General features: G+C 37.1%; 1 protein-coding gene across 12 annotated transcripts in view; it reads right to left on the bottom strand.

Moving 5' to 3' along the window:
* The window catches only part of CADPS (calcium dependent secretion activator), a 527,597-nt gene that overhangs the window by 133,238 nt on the left and 373,125 nt on the right, over window positions 1–21,234 (bottom strand). For 11 of the 12 annotated variants that reach the window (XM_038772196.1, XM_038772204.1, XM_038772197.1 and 8 more), the window contains exons 12-13: window positions 6,820–6,956; window positions 3,786–3,973 (exon numbers count right to left, since the gene is read on the bottom strand). In XM_038772196.1, coding sequence (XP_038628124.1) covers window positions 3,786–3,973; window positions 6,820–6,956 — 325 coding nt within the window. Of the gene's footprint in view, window positions 1–3,785; window positions 3,974–6,819; window positions 6,957–13,991; window positions 14,004–21,234 lie in introns of all 12 variants that reach the window. The other variant, XM_038772200.1, reaches the window with a different exon arrangement.

Raw genomic sequence — 21,234 nt, 5'->3', positions numbered from 1 at the left:
ACCTGATGGATATAATTTTGTTAATGAAGTAGGAGGCCAGATCGTTGGGGGTGAGGGAAGGAGGAGGGGGAGGAACCGGGGGCCTGAGAAGGGAGTTGAATGTATGGAAGAGCTGGCGGGGATGATGGGCATGGGTGTCAATAAGGGAGGAGAAATAGTTTTGTTCTATGGTTAAGGCAGAAAAGGATAAACTTGAAGTGAACGAGGTTGGCATGGTGTTTAGACTTTCACCAGCAGCATTCGGCAGCTCGAGCATAAGAGCGAAGGAGGCGGACAGTGGCAGTGATCCAGGGCTGTGGGTTAGTGGTACGAGAGCGGCGAAGGGAAAGGGGAGCAAGTGAGGCTAGCTGAGTAGAAAGGGTAGAGTTGAGAGCAGTAATCTGATACTGAGTGGAGATCTCTGTGAGGGAGTAATATGGATTTACAGGGGAAAGGAGTGTGAGTGAGGAGGCAGGTGAGAAGATTATGATCAGAGAGAGGGATTTCAGAGTTGGTGAGGGTGGACACAGTGCAGCGATAGGAGATGATAAGGTCGAGGGTACGATGAGGTATCAGACGAGATGGTCTGATAAATATTCTAGACCCACTCTGAACAAGCCAAATGGTTTCAACCTTGCTCTACAAGCCTATGGGTCATGGCCTTGTCCTGAGGTGCACAACCTCTCAGAGCAAATAAGAGAGCAGTTCAGTCTTTAGAGCCTCTTGGCCACATCGTCAAAGTGGGTGTTAATTAGCCTCTACTGTAGTGGCTGTGCTGATGACACAAGCACCTTTCTACTTAATGTGCTGCCTACTTGAACAGTAATCAGATGCCTTCAGACATTCCCATGTGAGGCTAAACATTACTTTCTGCCCTAAAGGAATCAATCCATAGTCCACCACTAGGTTGGCTAAACCTTTATTTCATGGGTGATTTTCAAAGAGACAGATGCATGAAAAAAATGGAATTTACACGAACAGTACTAAAACTGATTGGAAAAATGATTCCCTGCCACGAGCTTAGACATCCACTAAAGTTGTAATCTTGGAAAAATGATTCCCTGCCACGAGCTTAGACATACAGTAAAGTTGTAATCTTAGGGCTCACCCGAGTTTCTGTTGGGTCATCATCAAATCAGCGGATGATTATGGTCTGCGATGAAGGTTATACCATATTACATCAAGCTCCACTACCCCTTACCTCTGTTTAAGAAAATCCAAGAACTCCCAAACATCACCCTAAATTCTCTTTGACCATTTTGCATAAAATAACCGAGTTATAACAAAACTAGAGGTATGTTTTTAACAGCAGTTGTGTGGCTCTGTCCGGCACTGACAATGATCATCTAACAAGCCTGTACTTATGATGCAGGACCCTGGACAGCAGCTACTAAACCGCTGCTCCCTGATGGCTTGTCATTCTGTCAGCCCTGACCTTCAGGCTGTCCTGTAACATCTGAATCACACTCTCTCTGCACTTTTTCACTGACTGCAAGCTACTGTTGTCTCACTGTCTGACCTTATAAAAACAAAATACAAACAGACAACCCACCTCAGCTCCATCGCTGCCTATCGCTAAAGTAAAGGATTGATAGCCACATAGAATTAAATATCTCTTTATTTGACCTTCATTACTGGATTGTCATATTCTGACTGTCAGCCAACCTCATTCTAGAGGAAGCTAAACTCAGAGTTGCTTTTCACCCTCAAAGCTCAAACTGGGCAACTTCTAGAAAATTCCAAATCAATACAAAATTCCTGTGAATTAAATCAGTTTCATGAACACCTAGTAACCTGTTAAAGGAAAGTGCCTTATTATTTCCTCTGCAAAGGCCAAATGCCTTAGCTCAGGGGCCAGAATATCGGCTGAAAAGTGTTAGCCACTTTTCAGAAGACTTTTATATCTTTAGAGATAAAAGCTGTCAACAATTTCAGTGAAGAAACGGGTATATACTGTAATTAATTCATTTAATCTTAACCAAACGGAACTCATTTAAGAGGTAGGAAGACATAAATTCAGAAAAAGCAATGTGTAATTATAATTTGATTTTGTGCTTTTCATTACGAGCTTTATTAGAAGGTAGCATTTTTTTCTCTTTCCATTAATTTAGCATGAGTAGAATGAAAGTCTGCGATGGTCCTGCCTAATCAATCAATAAATGGTATTTATTGAGCACTTACTACGTGCAGAGCACTGTTCTAAGTGCTTGGAAGTGTTCAGGAGAAATTAGCAGACATGTTCCCTGTACATAATGAGCTGTATTTATTACTCTATTGTTTATTCTGCTTCTGACATAATGCTTCAGAAGCTTCATGGGTGGATAGATGGTCAGCAGTCATTTGGTAGAGTAACAGTATATTACAAGATGATAGTGCAGATAAATTAGGTCACTTGCAGTTCTTTTCATCATTTGCTTGAATGGTCTTTTAAAATACAACTACTTTTGAAAACACACAAAATCATAACTGCTTCAAATCTGGCATTTTTGCCTGCCACTTTAAAGCCAATGGCTGGAATTTTGTAATGCCTTTTGAAAAGCTCTGTAGTCATTTAAATTGGAGGATTACAAGGTTCTACTTGTTTTGTATGTGGTGGAGAAGACCAAATCTACTGCCAAACACAGATTATTGTACTATTAACTCTTACCTTTTGGGTTCTGGATTCATCTGGGTTTTAGACTCTTTTCTTTTTTTGGACTCCTTTTTGGAATCCTTTTTTGTCTCCAGTTCAAAGGGACAGGGAGTTTTGTTCCCCTCGCTTTCTGAAATTGGTTGTAACCCACCAAGTAATTCATGCATTTGTTGACTTTGTGCAAAGGGTGGTATGAGTATGACATGCAGCGTGCAATCAGCAACGAAAGGGGAAAAGAGACAAAGGAGAAAGCATGAAAAAGAAAATGAAGCAAACACATCCATACCAAATAATAACAAGCAAAGAAAAATAGGATGCAAACTTGCATAAGCAAAGTCAGAACTGAAAAGAAAATAAGAAATCCAAAACTGTTTCCATGACAAGATGCATAAATCTAACTGTGAATTGGGTGGCAGTCTTACAATATGAAATCCAGACAATGTGTATCATAATTCATGATGATGTTTACCAGAGCGTTTACAAAAACACTTCATTATTTTATAACACTTTCTTATTCAGTAACATATGCAGAATACAGCGTGACAACCCAGAGTATATAATGTAATTTTTTTAAAAAAGGAATCTAGTCCAAAAGGCTGTAAAATAGTAATCAGAGTGTATATATTTCTAGAAAAGGAAACTATCCACAGATCCCCTTTAGAACCTGAGGTATTGTGACTGTGCCTTAAGCAAAGAGTCAAAATTTCAAGCCAGATATTCTTCAAAAGTGAAAGGTATTTTGATTGCTATTCATGAAAAGAAACATGAAATTTAAGTTCCTTGAGGGCAGGAACTGCACCTACTGTGTGTCTATCATGTCTATTGTAGGGCACTTTCCCAAGTGCACACAGTAATCGCTCAATAAATACAGAGACTGAAATGCTATGCTATTCAGTCCAGACACAAATTTGCTTCTGCTACTAGAGGAAAGACCTAGCAATTATCACAGGGAACATATCTCACAAATATTAATTATCTGAACCTTCCAGACTCACCAAAATTAAAAGATACCGGGGTAACATTTTGATGTGTTTTTATACAAATAGAATCACATTTGGTTATCTAATGGAAACCTCTCAAGCACAGAGTAAACCGAGGGGATACAGAAAAACTTCCTATCTTGAGACTGCTTTTCTTCAACAGTCACATGCAAGGCACGTGAACATTTTCTTACCTGTTACCATGGACGTGTGATGCACAAAATGCAAAACTGTAGTGAAGCAAGGTGGGGTCAATCATCGCGCCATTCTCTGCACGTTCAAGTAAATCGCTGAGATAACAGAGATGTCTGTGACATCCTCTGACTCCATTACGGGCACAGTATTCATCTAGCACAAATACCTGTCCAGGACTGAACCAGCCCTGTGTAAGGAACAGACAAGAGACTATTTTTTTAAATATGGACAGATTTTTCTGGAGTGTTTCTTGAATTTGGAGACATACTGTAGAAATTAACTGTCCTCTAACATCAGATGAAAATAGGGAAATGGAAGAAAAAGTAAGAAGATTTTAACTATTTAATCCAATTAATACTACCTTTCAAATTTCACAGAGTGGCTGCAGAAAAAGCAATGGCAAAATCTACGGTTTAGGCTACCGTGCAAACACAAGTTTGGAAACTATCAGTTTTATTTTACTTTTCAGACACTACTTATTTCATTTACCTAATTTTTTTAATTTTAATGTGAAGACATTACCATAAGTATCCAGTTAATGTGGCACAATATTATTCTTATTGAGTTTATTTGTTACATTAATCAGATTTCAGCAGGCCCTGTAATTTCCAAGAGGAAGTAGCAGTGGTACCTGAGGCACACGGAGGGCAGCAGAAGATGAGCAAGCAATACCTATTTGTAACATCATCAGCCCTTATTAGTGATTGGGTGCTGACGAATTAATAAAATACAGGTCTTTAATGCATCAAACTGCAGGAGCCTTCATGTTTCAGATGATACGTTCTTGCAGCGGGCGGAAGAATGGTTAAGGCAGTGCACTGCCCCTATAGGCAACTTCTTTGCCACCCCATCTGCTACCCCAAATGCTAAATCTTAGAAACAACACTGCTGTGAAAGATTAAAATATATTTTCTACAACTCAGATGACACCAAGCCTTTTGTAGATGCCAAAATAGCTGCTTTCAAGAGAGTTGAAGAAATATCAATTAGGAACTCAGTCGAAGGAATAGAAAAATTTATGTATTTCTGCTGGTCAGACTCCAAAATTAACTGCAAAATGATTGTAATAATGAGAAAGAATAAATACATATTATATACAGATAGGTAGCTAAAGAGAGAAAGAGCGTAAAACAGAGAAATCCTGTTTATTTTTGACAATGTCAAAAAATGATTGGAAAAATGAAGATTGTAAGATAAATTTATTTTGTTGTTGATGGCTTTTTAAGCAGAGAGATAGTTAACAAGAGAGAGAAACAGGTTTCTAAATCTCATATCTGGGTGTATTTTTTTATATTTTGACAGCTGCCTACAAGTTATTTATTTATTTATTTTACTTGTACATATCTATTCCATTTATTTTATTTTGTTAATATGTTTGGTTTTGTTCTCTGTCTCCCCCTTCTAGACTGTGAGCCCACTGTTGGGTAGGGACTGTCTCTATATGTTGCCACCTTGTACTTCCCAAGCGCTTAGTACAGGTTCTGCACACAGTAAGCGCTCAATAAATACGATTGATTGATTGATCGATTGAAGTGGAAAATTTCCACAGCAAACAAATCAAAGTCAATGTCAAGGTAAATTTATATTTAGAACAATGCAGCTGATGGAAAGTGAGATTATTTTTGTCCTTCCAACACTGAAAGAATATACCCATTAAAGAGCATGATCAAGTTGGGCAAGAGGAATTTAGAATTTCACATATCACCAGGAAGCAACGGCAAGTGCAGTTGGGAAAAACATACTGCAAACTGAAAAACAAAATAGAATTTTCCCATTCAATTTGGAAGAGACAAGGCTATTTGGGGGTTAATTGTGTTTCAGTGACAGTACTCTAGAAGTGGTTCAAGTTTACTCAGTTTTCTTTTTTTTTTTAGTTATTTTCATTTGTTTGATTGCTTGTTTTTTCTTTTGGGGTTCCTGTCTCTGGGCATAAGAGAAAGAAGAATACAAATAAATCGACAATATCTGATTACTTCATGGTCTTTGGAGAACTTGGATGTTTGTATTGTACCAATCAATTCTTGGTGGTCTAGGGCAGGGCTAGGAGCAAGAAATTCCTGACCATTAAATATAATGACTCTCCTTTCCATTATTTCATATTTGTACACTAAGGATAATGATACTTAACATTTACTTAAAGGGAATGCTCTGAAGACTTAATTTCGAATAGATTAATAGGTAATTCCCTTACAGAATTTAACGAAAAGAGAAGAACTCTGGACTGAACGTTATGGTTGGGGGGAGAATCTATATTAGCAATTTATCCAGTTACCAGAAGTCTAAAAATTCTCTTTTGCCCCAACTATCTAAATATTAGAGGCCAGAAAGCAGTTTACACCTAGAATGGTTGGATAATTAAAACCTAAGCATGCCTCAGGCCAATTTATCGAAGTAAATTTATGCATTGAATGAGGCAACTTCATACTGGCCGCCTCCTAGTTCAAATAAATAGCTTAGTGCCCATGCTGGCTAGTAGTTTCTAAACTCTTTAAGATTACACCTTACAGTACAGAAAAGACAAAAAGTGGTAAGTACCGAAGATAAATACATTCAATTTTGATCAAACTGTAGAAGCTGCGTTTGCTTACATGACATTTTAAATGCCACAAAATACATATAATGCTCAGGAATAAATTCACTGATGAGAATGCTTCAGTAGGTTCTAATATTTAGGGGTTTAATATGGGATGCCTTGGGATGCTAAATTCATCACCACCGGCTGTCAAATTTAATCAGCTTCTTGAAACCTTTCTTAAAATGTAATCTGAAAAGAGCAAAGTTAGATAAAAAGATAGGAGGAATTCAGGAAGATCGGAGTCTGTTGATGTCCTTAGCCTTTCCCTGTTTATCTCTGTTTATTTTTGTAAGCAAGATCATATCAGTTCAGTAAAGGAGTATCATGTTTGACATGCTTCTGCTGTGGAAAAAAAGAGGTGAGCTGCAGTAAGTGCTGTGTACATTGTTAATGAATAAAAACCATCTCTTTTAAAGACACTCATGTTTAAACCACTGTAGTCCAAAGAATATACTTGCCAGGCAAGAATATGAATCATTAAGCCTGTGGTCCAATGTAAGGCGCTGCACCATCTCAAAGAGGGAAGCGTGGTCAAAGTTACAGGGATTGGAAGAGATAAATTCATCCATGCCATGTTTTTGAGCTCTATCTGCATCTGTTCATTTATACATGTAGAGAGAGACACAATTTAGAGAAACACATAACATTTTCTTTGACATTTTAAATATACAAAAAAATGCACTATGCATTAGGAACTCTGGGTATTTCCAATTTTTCTTAGCTCCCTCCACCCTTCACAACATACTGCACCTCCCATTGTCAACTTGCATCACTTATTGATTAGTTTATTGCAATTCGGAAAAAATATACTGGCAACAACATCTTATCAAGAGATCATTACAGTGCATTTATCCTATGCTTAAAAACAGACCCCCAAACCACAATTTATCCTGAATCTTACAAACACTGCAAACTGACCAATTTTAGCTCAAAAAATCCTATTTAGTTATTTATGATTAATTAGAATAGATTCTGCCATTCTACTGAAATTATATCTAGAACAGTTTTTCTCCATTTATTAAATTTCTCTGGAAAAAGGAAGCAGTTATGCTGATTTGCAGCATAGCACCAATATTTCTATCCCCATCTCCCATTACTGGTTTGGTTATAGAAGATTTAAATTTTACTTGGAAAAAAAAAGTTCATTTAAACATGGAAGATAAGATAAATAAGGTTGTCATTTGTTATATGAGAGAATAAGTTGCCTGATAGTGTGCTTGTTCTATTAATCAAGTCCAGAGACAAACCAAATTTGCTCAGTAAGGGTTACAATCTGGCGTTTATTGTGAATTAATAGTCTCAATGTATTCACACTTTTTTTCAGGGTGAAGACTGTAGGCACAACCTCCTAGGGGCTAACTAATTAATCTCAACATGTGTAACTAAAATATATGAAATTCACCAGTGAAACAAAACAGGGAATTCAAGTTGGGGTGTGGCTAAGGGGTGGACTCCCTGTATAGATGCTTTGTTCTGGAGGTGAGGGTTTGGGGAACAGGACTGAAATAGAAGATAGAGCTCACACAATCTTTTATTGACTCACTTCCTGATACAAAGATTCCCTCCAATTCTCAAATTATGAGAAATTTTACATAGTTATTTTGGCAACATTCTGGGGGTTCAGTCAATAACTAAGGTTTAAAAGCCATGGATAGTAATAATCATGCCAGGGAGGCTTGTGGGGCTTTATATTTACACTCCATCATAATTAGCTGCTTTCTTGGGAAAAATCATTCAAGTTTGAAATCTAAATTTTTTTAAAATTAGGGGTTCGTGGGAAACACAAATTGATGAATAGAAATGCATGGTATGTTAGGAGTTGATGAAATATTGCTTAGAGTAAATTACTTTAAGTTTCACAGTTTTAAGGGAAGCATCAGGTACTTGGCGATTTTATCAACTGCTTCATTTATGCCTGAGACACACATATGTAAGGGTATCAAAAGGCATTTTCCAGCGTAGACAACTCTAGAGAAAAATAACTCACCAGAAGGGTAAAAGAATATATTGTATTTACAAACTGACTTTTGGGAAGCAGTTTTGCCAACAGCACTTCATTTAAGAAAATCTGACAATCTTTGTTGGGAATCTGCCTAGGCATTGAGAAAGTGTTTGAAAAAGCACTCTGCATTTTAGGTTTGTTCTCTCCGTTTTATGAAAAATAAGATATTATTCCCCCAGGAACTTCTAGCCTAATCACTGACATCCAACTGCTTTCCTTCTCTGTGGCTCAGTGCTCTGCTCATGGAGCATGGAAAAGCAGCTCCCTCTAGAGTTGATGCCAGCAGAGAAGCTAGTGCTGGCCTAGGCTGAGGGCACCGTGCAGAACACCCTCCCCAACACAAAGAGTAAGTAAATCCTCCATTGCACACTGAGACATCGCAACCTGAGTCAACTACCACATTTCAGTCTCCCTTTCCAGAATTCTATCCATTCACATCTTCAACAGGTTCCTCACTCTTGACAGATTGTGTTCTAGAACCTTCATTCCTCTGGGCTAAGATTGATTTGACTAATATGAATAATACTCTACCTGGGGAGGCTATGTATGTGATTTTCCAATAATTTTCCAATGCTCAGAAAATAACGCATTTTTTCTATTTTAACAACCAGATCAGGCATTTTGTTAGAGTAAGGTTACTGCTGTTGAAATACTCTGAGGAGACTTTAAACTGACAAATTGGCTGGAGGCTTTAATTGCCAGCTCGGCTCAGATACTTTTATTAGTTTTTTTATTATGATTTGCTGTGCACTGGTTATCTATTGTTCACTGGAAAGAAACCCTTTCATTGCCCTTAATAAATAAGCCACATGTTTAAAGTGCCTTGGTCTTTGTTTGTTGAGCCTCTTAAAAACTTTGGTCACACAGAAAAGTAATTTAAAAGCTAACTTCATTTTCCCCTGTGGGCATTGATATGAACTCTCCATTCACCTTTACCACTGTACATGCTTCCAAGATTCAATGCTCCGATCAATATAACTGAAAATAATTTTATTTCACTTAAAATGTAAAGCAGCTTTGCAACCAAGTACAAAATTTACCAATTAGTCGTTCACAGAAAACACATACATAGTAAAATATATCTGCATTATTTTTGGCTTGAAAAGAACCAAAGAAGGCTTTTTTATTCAATTTTGATCTTTTCAGAATAAGACCTGTGATCACAAAGATTTCAATGGCTCAACAGCATCATAGGAAGAGCTGGGCATTTGTCATGCAATATCTGAAAGCTTAATTGATCCCGTGTTTAAAAGACAGAGAAAAAGAAAAGGAAAAAGCCATTTTAAAGTTTTTTGTAAGTAGGAGTAGGAGTTGCTTTAGGGGATTTTAATTCTTGGTGGGAGAATGTGGGGTAAAGCTAGGGAGCTAACAAGCAAGATTCCATCATTTCTTAATCTTGAACTCCTAATGCAAGTAAAAATCCTCAGCACCTTTTTGGGTGTTAAACAGAATTCAAGTGGAATCTTGGGTGAGATCCTAAAATGGGAAAATACATAGAAGAAACCAAATTTAAGGTGTAGGTATCTTTGGAAAACATTCATCCTGCTTGCATGTGTGTTTGTTCAAGAACAGGACCCATATGTATTACATATGTTATCTATTTTTAAACAAAACAACATATTGGTCCAGCTTTTAAAATTCTATGTAGAGTATCTGATAAGCACCTCCTAATCAATAAGATACATTAATTTCTACCCTGAATTTTTTCCAAATACAAGTGCACTGGGAAATTTCATTATTTTTCATATGTTATTGATTGTTTTTATCTCTATATCAGAAATTTGGAAAGCAGTGACACTAAAAATGAAATAAAGGGAAAGACATTATACTATGAATGCGTCTGCCTTCTAATTTAAACTATGGGTGCTTCTGAGGTAAAACAAATGATATAATTATTCTATCATATACATATATACGTACATGTTTGTATGTAGTCAATTGGGTCTTTATATAAGCAGTTTTGACAGCTACAATACAATTTGAGCATGTTACAAAAAAGTGTCACGTTTGGATGCATTGTCCAATTGAATAAGTATTTCAAGGCCATTTAAAATAAATCAGCTGCTATAATCCAACATGTTTGGTCTGACAGTGGGAGCTATTCTTAAATTAGGAAAAAAATAAAAGTTAAGCTATGCTCATTTACAATTTCTTCCCAGAGTGTTTGTATTCATTCGTTCAATTCAATTGTATTTATTGAGTGCTTACTGGGTGCACAGCACTGTACTAAGCATTTGGGAAGTACAAGTCGGCAACATGTAGAGATGGTCCCCACCCAACAATGGGCTCACAGTCTAGAAACCTGCAATAGTATACCAAAGTCTATAAAATTTGAAAAATTCCCTTCCGTATGAATTTTTGTGTTATATCAACTGATTTTTTTTTCCGGTCTGAATTATCCAGATAATTTTATGTGTCGATTCTGTCTCCATGTGCCTAGCTTAACATTATGTAGTCCATTCATGCTGACATAGAATCTCTTCTCTTAGAACCTTGGCCTGGACCCTCATAAATCACTTGGACATTTACAGTATCTGTATAGTCTGAGTGTACATTTTGAATTAAGTTTACTTTTAATGTTGAACTTTTTTCTTCTCTTTTTCTCCCTTTCACACACACAAATGTTTATATATGTATATAGCTATATGTTACACATATACATATATTTGATTTTCAATGTTATATGTCTCATCAGCAAATATCGATGTGATCTTGTATCAGACACACATTTTTTAGATTTGGTTGTAATTATATTTTACAGAGCAAAATATTCCAGTTCAGAATATACTATTGGCAAATCACTTCACTAAGGTGCTTCTGTTATTTCTCAAAATCTTTGACAGGGAGGGAGATGGGCTTTTTGGTCCTTTAGATAATTTTATTAATTGATGAAGTCCATGAAAGAGGACAAGTTCCATAAAATGAAAATTATTATAAAAAACTATTGGTAGTTTGACATAAAAATTGGAACCCAGTCATTTTATCCATAATGACTGATGACACCAATGTTAAAAAGATAGTCAGTACAATTGTCAATACATTTGTGAACAGAAACTATAAATTAAAAGGTGACTTTGTATCTTATCTGGAAAATGTGTGCTTGTCATATCTGCTTGACATTACAAGAATGAATATATGGTTTGGACAGTAACAAACAATGACACTAGTCAACCTCATCAGGAGACATGAAATAAAGGAATGACAATGATTAATGGCAGCTATTCATTTACAGATATTTCTAGAAGAGCCTCAATTGGCATGGCCAGACAACTGGATTAGTTCAATTTTTTAGCTGTTCTTTGGTTATGCCAATTAGTGGGAGAGAGGGCAAGAAGAACTTCAGGTTATCCCAAGCCCATTGCAGTATACCATGCTTTGGAGAACAGCAAAATTTCTTCATAGTCTCATAGATTAAATGGTGCTAGCACGCACATGTACTACTTTCTCGAACCACAAACTGTATTTTGCTGAAATCTGTATAATTCTAATGACTACAGGAAAATAAGTCTTGTGCAAATCTATAAGAATATTTAAATACAACATTCACTAAACGTTTTGCATTATGGACTTTGGTAAGGTGAATTATGTTAGGGTTAATTGGCTCTTTTGAATTAAAAGCATAACAATCACACAGTGTTGGCAATGTTCTAAAAGGCAACCAATCAGTAAATGATTTGTCAGTTTCTCCTATTATATTTGGTACAACATTTCAGTTCATTTCAGCAATAAAAATACCTTAAGTTTTGTCTCAAACTTTCCCTACAACATATGCAATTTTTTGAATTTATCCAAATTTTCCAGTAATAATGCATTTCAACTGTAAATCACTAAATACATTGTACCTTGCAATGACATTTATGTTAATAAATATTCAACTGCTTAGTGACTAGAGGTTTGGATAGTAAAAGAAAATTTACATAGTGAATAATTATAGTATAGTATAGTCAGAATATTTTGCAATCGGTTTTGTGAATTATTATATCTTAATAATCTAAATCAAGCACCTTCTTTTATGAAGGACAGAAAAGTGATTTACAGTGTTATTTTAGGTCATGCAAATTATGTGAATATTAAATTAATATTTTAATATTGCATTCCTGCCATGTAGCATCTGCAAGTTGACAATACAAGAAGACATAGCAATGTTCTCATGAGGTATAGATATATAAAGCAATTTAAGCAAACAATTATTAAATAAACTACAAGGATAGCAATGCTTTGTTGTGCAAATATATGTAATGCCACCAGACCACCATTCATTCATTCATGCATTCATTCATTCATTCCTTCAACCATCCATCCATTTTTTCATTCTTTAAAAACTGGAGAAATCCTGAATTTCAACTAAGTTCACATTCTACGATAAGCTTTATGTGAAATCCTCATCATACATCCAAAATAAAATAAAATAAAATAAGGGATCTGCTTGAAGTGATAAAGATATTCTGCCTACTAACCAGGGATACATTTATGCAAAAGAAATGGAAATGAAAGAAAAGATAGGAGTATTGTTACATGGTCAGGAGGTATGACATGACCTACCCCTTCTCATTTGCATTCAGAATACTCCAAATACATATTTGCCAGCTCTCTTGACCAATAGCTCCAATTCCCTCTTAAGTAAAGTATTCACTCACCATGTGTTTGATGGACAGCTTTTTAAACATGAATACAGGAGTAGAACAGTGTATGTTTTATTTAAGACTGAACAAGAAGAAAAAAGTCTTTCAAGGTTTAATCTTTCATTGAAAAGGGCATCTTTCTGAAAAAAGTAACAAAAGCGACTAGAAAAAAGTCCTTTTTATCATTACTTTGTTATGCTTAAGAAGCATTTGGGGGATATAAGAATGACATTTGAGACCACATGTTAAATACCTATGTCAATTGTTAGGTTTTGGAGTGTAAAACTATAGTGTCTAAACTATTTCGACTCAATTGTGCACTACGTTTCCTGTAAGTATATAGTAACCCAATGTACCACACTTTTCCTTTCAAACTTAATCCTCCATTGATTTTATGTTATAGGAAACTGTCAAACCATGAAGAATTCATGCTTGAATGTGCAAGTAATGCTTTTACTTTGATTTAATTTCTTGAGGTACTGCACCTGGTCTTGCTCTGTTAGGCTTCTTCAGGTTTCCTACCCTACCTTTCTATTCTTTGAAGTATCCATGGTTACCACACCGTTGGTGCACTCACCATGCTAATCATTGGAACGGAAGAAAAAAACGGTTGTCAGAGTGCAAAATGATCTGTTTTCAGGCATTAAGCAGTCAACTAGATGTGAATTCCATGAAACAAAGGTATTATTTACAATCTTATTGTGATGTTAATTAATATTTACATCTTGGAATGAAAAATAGGAAATGTTAATGATTGGCTTTACTAAGAGGATCATTTGATGCCAATGTGAAAGCCAGGAAGAGAAGGCAATTATGCAAACATCACATGCATCCTACTTTCAATATGGAAATTTACATTTCAAACCTAAATTCAGGAAAATAACATGAAAAGTTTTACTACAAAATCTAAACATGAGGAAGATTTAAGAGAAAAAAAAGCACATTGCATATGTCAGATAATCTAGTCTGATTATCTGAGCTGTGCTAGCTACAGGGAAGCACTTACCCTTCAGTCCAGCTAGAAGTTAGCAGGGTAAGAAGGAACAAACCAGAATAACATAAAGACTAGCAACAAGGCTCAGGAAAGCAGACAGGAGTCCTAACCTAGCAGCTAAATCACTTGGGTTCAAGCAAGGAATGAAAAAGAAAACTTAAAACAAAACCAAACAAAAACTAATAACCAAAAACCCTTAAGAAGCTAATCAATCTAGCCATTTCTTCTGGTGGAACAAATATTACAATTCTCAAAAACAACAAACTCTTTGCATATGATGTGAAAAAAGTCATTAAATAGAAACAGACATTAAAATGAAATATATCACAAGTGATATGTAAAACAATCACTGATCAATTTTCAATGCTTAAAAGAAAAACTTTTCCAAAATGAAAGTTGAGTGTGTTGATTCTGTTTTAATGTATCACTAACACAAAAAGGACAAAGATAGGGCTCTCAAACAAGTGGCCTCTTTTATGAAGCTTAATATTGCCAAAGGGTGAAATAAATGTTGGCAGCATAGTTAGCTATAGTTCTGGACCTCATTTCTAAGGTAAACAGCAATTGCTTTTAAAAATGGAATAATGCAAGCATGTCTAAAAAGCTACAGCTAGGTACTAACATGATTTGTAAACTGCAGCAAAAAAAGCAAAGTTTTCAAGGGCTTATTTCACCCAAATAAAAGGGTTTGTAGAATCACACAAAAACTAATGAATAGCAGGATCTATTTTTCAGTTTTTACATTGCCATAGAAATATTACACTCCACTCTTTTTTAGATCTGTCTGTTTATTTAAAGTTGAATGCTGCTTTGCAGCAATTAGAACACAGAATGAGAATTGAATAAAGTGGAATTGGCTTAGCCAAATTAAGTAGGAACTAAATGAATTCAGTATTACTCCCAAGGTTCTCTACCATAAAACGTGTCATTCTCAAGTTTCTCTTTAACAGACAGCTACATAACAAGACTGGAGTGTTTATTTTCTCCCACAGAAAACACTTCTACCATTTCAGGCATCTTACTTTGCCCATGTAAATAATAAATTGATTTCAAATTCAATTCTTTTTAATTTGTTTCTCTAGAAAATCTTTCATTTAACAAAAATTACATGCCCCACTAATATTTTTAAAATAACAATTTAGTTGATATGTCAGAATTGTTTTTAATAATGGTCCTTACCTTTTTGAAGACAAGAAAACCTTTTTAAAATGCAATACTTGATTTGGAAAAGAATTTAAATTTTTATCTATTATTAGCAAGGAGGGCTAGACCATTGAGATCTTGTTCTAAATTATTAGGATTAGGTATATCTGCCAGAAATCAAAATATTGATGAAGAATTGTTAAATGAAATTAAACTAATTTAAATTATATATGAGAACTGCAGTACCTTTTAAAAATTTCTTTTCAGTACATACTAGACATCTGATCAAATGACAACCTAGTGACATCCTTTAATGTAGAAATCAGACACAGGGTTCAAAAAAACAACTGCAGGCTCAGCAATAACACAGTCTGTAGAAAGGTGTTTCCTGTTTTAAATGTATTACTGGGGTGATCTAGTTATTTCAATTTTATTTAATTTATTTTGTAAAAATAGTTAGGATCATCATAGTGATAGGTATATGTCAGGGACCACTTTCTGATGGCTTTTTTTAGGAAACTTTTCAAATATTTTGGAGCACAGTGAGGAAAATTCCTTATGCTTATTAATATTGGGGCAGAAAAGATGATGGGTACTCATTTTGGACATAAACATTTCTCTAAGTAGTGATATACAGTACATTCTATCTAGGCGCTGAATTGTCTAATTTCAGAAGAACAAAGAATTATGTATTCAACTACTTGAATCTCTACTGAGAGCAGAGAACCCTTGGAAATCATTTAAAACTCTGCAACTGAATTTCTCCTGTGTAAGTGATCTGTTTCACATAAAAGTTTGAGATGTATGGCAGATATAAAACAATTGTAAAGTAATAATTATTCTTGAGTCACCACTTAAATATACGGAATATTATCTGTTTCATTATAGGTAATTATAATTGACTAACACAACCAATAGGGGGCTATTTGGATCTTTTACTGAGGCTATTCTATGTTTCATAGGTAACTGAGAAAATTCTTCTGGCTTCTTATTTGGCCTAAATGTTCAGCAGCTGAATTAATGTGCTTTGGCTCTTTGCCCTACTTTTTTGGATTTTTTGGTTGACTTCTATGCCATAATAACATGCAAATCACTGGGGGAGGGGGGTTAAAATGACTTGCATTACAGACTACCCAAAATACTAAGAAATCACAGTTCCATGTGAACATCAGTACACAAGCTCTAGTGGCATCAGTGGGTTTTGGCTTTTGGCATGAGTAACCTGCTATGTATGGATCAAAGATTAGTAAATTTGCCCCTTTTGACTGTGTCCCACCTGAATGTGAAAATGACATTGAATTATAGATTCCTTGAAGGCAGTGAACATGTCTTCTGTTTCCTTAGGCCTCATATCATCTTGTATGCCCTATGCACACAAGGTAACCCCAATACATTTTAATGACTGACTAACCAATAGGGTGTAATAGTTGAGGTTCTGCCTGGTCTTCCTCTTGGCCAAAACTGCCCCGAAAGTCACTGTAAGGATGCTCAAATGTACAGAGTTGTCCCCAGGGTCCTTTCGGCTGGGTGTGAGCTTCTCACACTCCCTGCTTAACCCTGACTCCATGGTTACTGATCTGAACTGGTTTCTAATAGATTATGCACTTAACAATAATGCTCAATGCTGTACCAGCCACAGATAAATTCTGGATATCAAGAAGATCTTTCCCTTCAACTACCACATTCTACTCAAGGGTAACTTCCATCCCCCTAAACCCCTTGCACTTCCCATGCAAACAGCACTCCTGTTGTCCACCACTTTCACAGGTCTTTCCTGGACACTTTGCTCTGCCTATCAGTCACTCAAGCTGCCTCTGTTTTTCCCTCAAGATTTCCAAAGGAGAATTAGTTCTCTGCATTCAGTCCTCCCAAATGCTTGGTCCCCATTGCCTTGGCATGACTGTCCTTTTCCTGTTAACTAGCTCACTCCCCTTTCCCCTTAATATCCTCTCTGCTTGGCTTTGCTTCAGATGACTGTCTCCTTGCTCCTTATGTTAATAAGTTTTCTTTTATGAGGGATAGCCAAGGTAAATAGGTGTTCTTTGTAAGTGTAAGATCTTCACCCTAGAAAATGATAGGCTTCCTGGATCAAAATGATAGGCTTCATGGATCCTTTGTATGTGTGAGGATAGTTTAGGATTAACCTCACAATAAATACACACTTTATAGCTTACCGGGTTTCCTTTAATCAATCAATGGCATTTATTGAGTGCTTACTGTGTGAAAAGCACTGTACTAATAAGACTTCGGGAGAGTACAATGCAACAGAGTTGATCATCTCCTTCCCTGCCCGCAAGGAGCTTACAGTCAAGAAAACCTTTAAAAATATTTTCTCTCCATCAATGAAGGTTAGTATCCACTCTCAGAACAACGAAATAGAGAAGAAACTCAATAAACTTTTGCAAGAACCTTTTTATATCTTAAAATTCATAAAGAATAAGTATTTTAAGAAATGTTATTGGATAGACACACCCTTTATGACAGAGCAGCTTGGATCACTGATGTATAGGAATGACATTTCTCAATTTGGATCACATACTCTTATCTCTTGGATGATCCTTGTCTTAGGAGAGAAAGATTCTTTCTATTAAGGGGAGTGCCAGGCAGATCACAGTTCCATCATTTCTAATTTTGTACAGATCTCTGGACTGACCTAGCTGGTAGTATGGTCATGAGTCTAGACAGGCATCAGGTGGTGCAATGAGAAGAGAAACCAAATAACTCTGTATGGAGAGCATGAAATGTGCACCCTAAAGTCATTGTCACATTTGGGGGATGGGGTGCTGCATTTTTGATCCATATAAAAGAAAGGATAAGGTTTTCATGGATGGAAGTGCTGGAAATGTGTAGATATATGGAGCTTCCATTGGAATTAATGAGGCAATGTTTGCTGGGTCAAAGTGCTAATATGTCTTCTAATGTTCTGCTGTATTCTTGCTATTACAGAATTATTTTATCAACATGCTTTATTTGCATGCATCATGCTCAATGGATAAATTAGTGGAATTTAAAAGAATAAAGGCAAAGCAGGCTTGAATTAATGATGTGCTGTACATGTGCTGTATTGTACTCTTCTAACAGCACAGTACAGTGTTCTGCACCCAGTAAGCACTCAATAAATGACCATTCATTTGACTGATATGCTAGTGGGCTGAGAGAACTAATGTAACTGAAACCCACGGTCAAGGACTGACCCATTATATTATGGCATAATATGAAATGACTAGGAAATGTTTCACAAATTCATAGAATCAGAGCAAAAAATTACTTGTTTTTGGCAGGTGAATGAATAAACCATCTGGGACATATAAGTGCCTATTCTATTCCATCAATCAATGGGATTTATTGAGTGCTTCGTATGTGCAGAGCACTGTACTAAATCTTTGGGGGAGTACAATACAAAAGAGTTAGCAGATACATTCCCTGCCCATAACGAGCTTACAGTCTACAGGGGGATACAGACATTAACACAAATGAATAATTTATAATATATGATTTAAAGACATGTACATAAGTGCTGTGGGATTGAGGATGGGGCAAATATCAAAAACCCAAATGTCACAGATCTAAGTGCATAGATGACACAAAAGGGAGAGTGAACCATGGGAAAAGAGCTTAGTCGAAGAAAGTCTCTTGGAGGAAATGTGACCTTAAATAATGTTTTGAAGGTGGGGAAAGTGGTGGTATGGAGTATGTAGAGGAGGAGGGAGTTCCGGCCTAAGGGGAGGATGGGAAAAAGGGGTTGGTGGAGAGATAGATGAGGTCAGGGAACAGTGAGTAAGCTGGTGCTAGAGGAGCAGATTGTGCGGGAAATCAGTGAAGTGAGGTAGGATAGGGTGAACTGATTAAGTGTTTTAAAGCCAATGGTAAGAAATTTCCATTTCATGCAGAAGTGGATGGGAAGCCATTGGAGGTTTTGGGGAGTAGGGAGATGTAAATAGAACTTTTTTTAGAAAAATGATCCATACAGTGGGAGAGGAGGCCAGGAGGTCAGCAAGGAAGCAGATGATATAGTCACTGTGAGATAGGATAAGTGCTTGAATCAGCATGGCAGCAGTTTGAATAAAGAGGAAAGTGCAGTTTAGCAATGTTGTGAAGCTAGAACCAACAGGATTGGGTGACATTGAATATGTGGGTGGAATAAAAGAGATGTGTACAGGACAACGCAGGTTATGATCTTGTGAGATAGGGAGGATAATATTATTGTCTATAGTGATGGGAAAGTTATGGGGAGGACAGGGTTTGGGTGGGAAGATAAATAGTTCAGTTGTTAAAATGTTTAGTTTGAGGTATCTACAGAACATCCAGGAAGAGACGTCCTGAAGGCAGGAGGAAATGCAAGATTGCAGGGAAGTAGAGAGTTCAATCAATCAATCAATCAATCAATCGCATTTATTGAGTGCTTACTGTGTGCAGAGCACTGTACTAAGTGCTTGGAAAGTACAAGTTTGCAACATATAGAGACAGTCCCTACCCAACAGTGGGCTCACAGTCTAAAGGGCTGGAGATGTTGATTTATGGTATTTGTTAAGCACTTACTATGTGCCAGGCATTGTACTAAGCACTGGGGTAGATATAAGGCAATTGGCTTGGACACAGTCCCTGTCCCACATAGGGCTCACAGTCTTAATCCCCATTTTCCAGATGAGGTAACTGAGGCACAGAGAAGTAAAGTGACTTGCCCATGATCACTCAGAAGACAAGTGACAGAGCAGGGATTAGAACCCAGGTCCTTCTGACTCTCAGGCCCGTGCTCTATCTACTAGGCCACACCATGAGGCACTTTCAGAGGGTGGGAGGCAGAGAAGGAGCCAGCCAAAGAGAAGCAGCATGGCGTGATGGATAGAGCTCGGGTCTGGGAGTCAGAAGGTCATGGGTTCTAATCCCAGCTCTGCTACTTTTATGCTGTGTGACCCTGGGCAAGGCACTTCACTTCTCTGGGCCTCAGTGACCTCATCTGTAAAATGGGGACTGAGACTGTGAGCCACATGTGGGACAAGGTCTGTGTCCAACCCAATCTGCTTGTATACACCCCAGCGCTTAGTACAGTGCCTGGCACATAGCTAAGCACTTACAAATACCATAATTATTATTATTATTCTTAACTGAGAAGGAGCAGTCAGAGATACAGGAGGAGAGCCAAGACAGAACAATGTCAGTGAAGCCAAGGTGGGATAAAGTTTCAAGGAAAAAGGGGTGGTCTACAGTGTTGAAGGCAGACGAGAGGTCTAGGAGTATTAGGATAGAGCAGAGGTCATCAGATTTGGTGAAAAGCTTTGGTTACCTTACAGATGGCTGTTTCCAGGAAGTAAGGGGTTGGAAGTCATATTGGAGGAGAAGGATAGAATTGGAGGAAAGGAAATGGAGACAGTGGGTCTAAATGACTCTCTCAAGAAGTCTGGACAGAAATAGTAGGAGACAGATAGGGCTAGCACCAGAGGGAGCTGTGTGGTCAAGGCAGGGTTTTTTTCTTTTTAGGACAGAAGATACATAAGCATATTTGAAAGCAAGGGGGGAGCCATTGGAAAGGGAACAACTGAAGATGGCCGTCAAGGAGGGAAGAGTGGGGTGACTGTTTAAAACGGTGAAAAGGGAAGGGGTCAGAAGCACAGGTGGAGGATGTAGACTTAGGAGGTGAGAGATCTCTTCTTGAGTTACTGTAGGGAATATAGGGAGAGTTGAAGAGGGTGGGGGAGCAGGGAAGATTTTAGGGAGATCTTCCCTGATGGTTTCAATTTTGTTCGTGAAGTATGTGACCAGATCATTAGGGGAAAGACAGAAGGACAGGAGGTTTGAGTAGGGAGTTAAATATCTGGAACAGCTGGCAGTGGGTACGGGAGTGAATTAGGAAGGAGAAGTATTGTTTGAAGCAGATAATTATGAAATTATGAGAAGCAGTGTGGCTCAGTGGTAAGAGCCCGGGCTTGGGAATCAGAGGTCGTGGGCTCTAATCCCGGCTCCTCCACTTGTCAGCTGTGTGACTTTGGGCAAGTCACTTCACTTCTCTCTGCCTCAGTTACCTCATCTGTAAAATGGGGATTAAGACTGTGAACCCCACATGGGACAACCTGATTACCTTGTATCTCCTCCAGTGCTTAGAATAGTGCTTGGC

This window comes from Tachyglossus aculeatus, chromosome X1, assembly GCF_015852505.1.
Source record: "Tachyglossus aculeatus isolate mTacAcu1 chromosome X1, mTacAcu1.pri, whole genome shotgun sequence".
Classification (NCBI taxonomy): Eukaryota; Metazoa; Chordata; class Mammalia; order Monotremata; family Tachyglossidae; genus Tachyglossus; species Tachyglossus aculeatus.
Note: the sequence above shows the minus strand (reverse complement) of the source record. Positions and strands in the feature narration are given on the sequence as shown.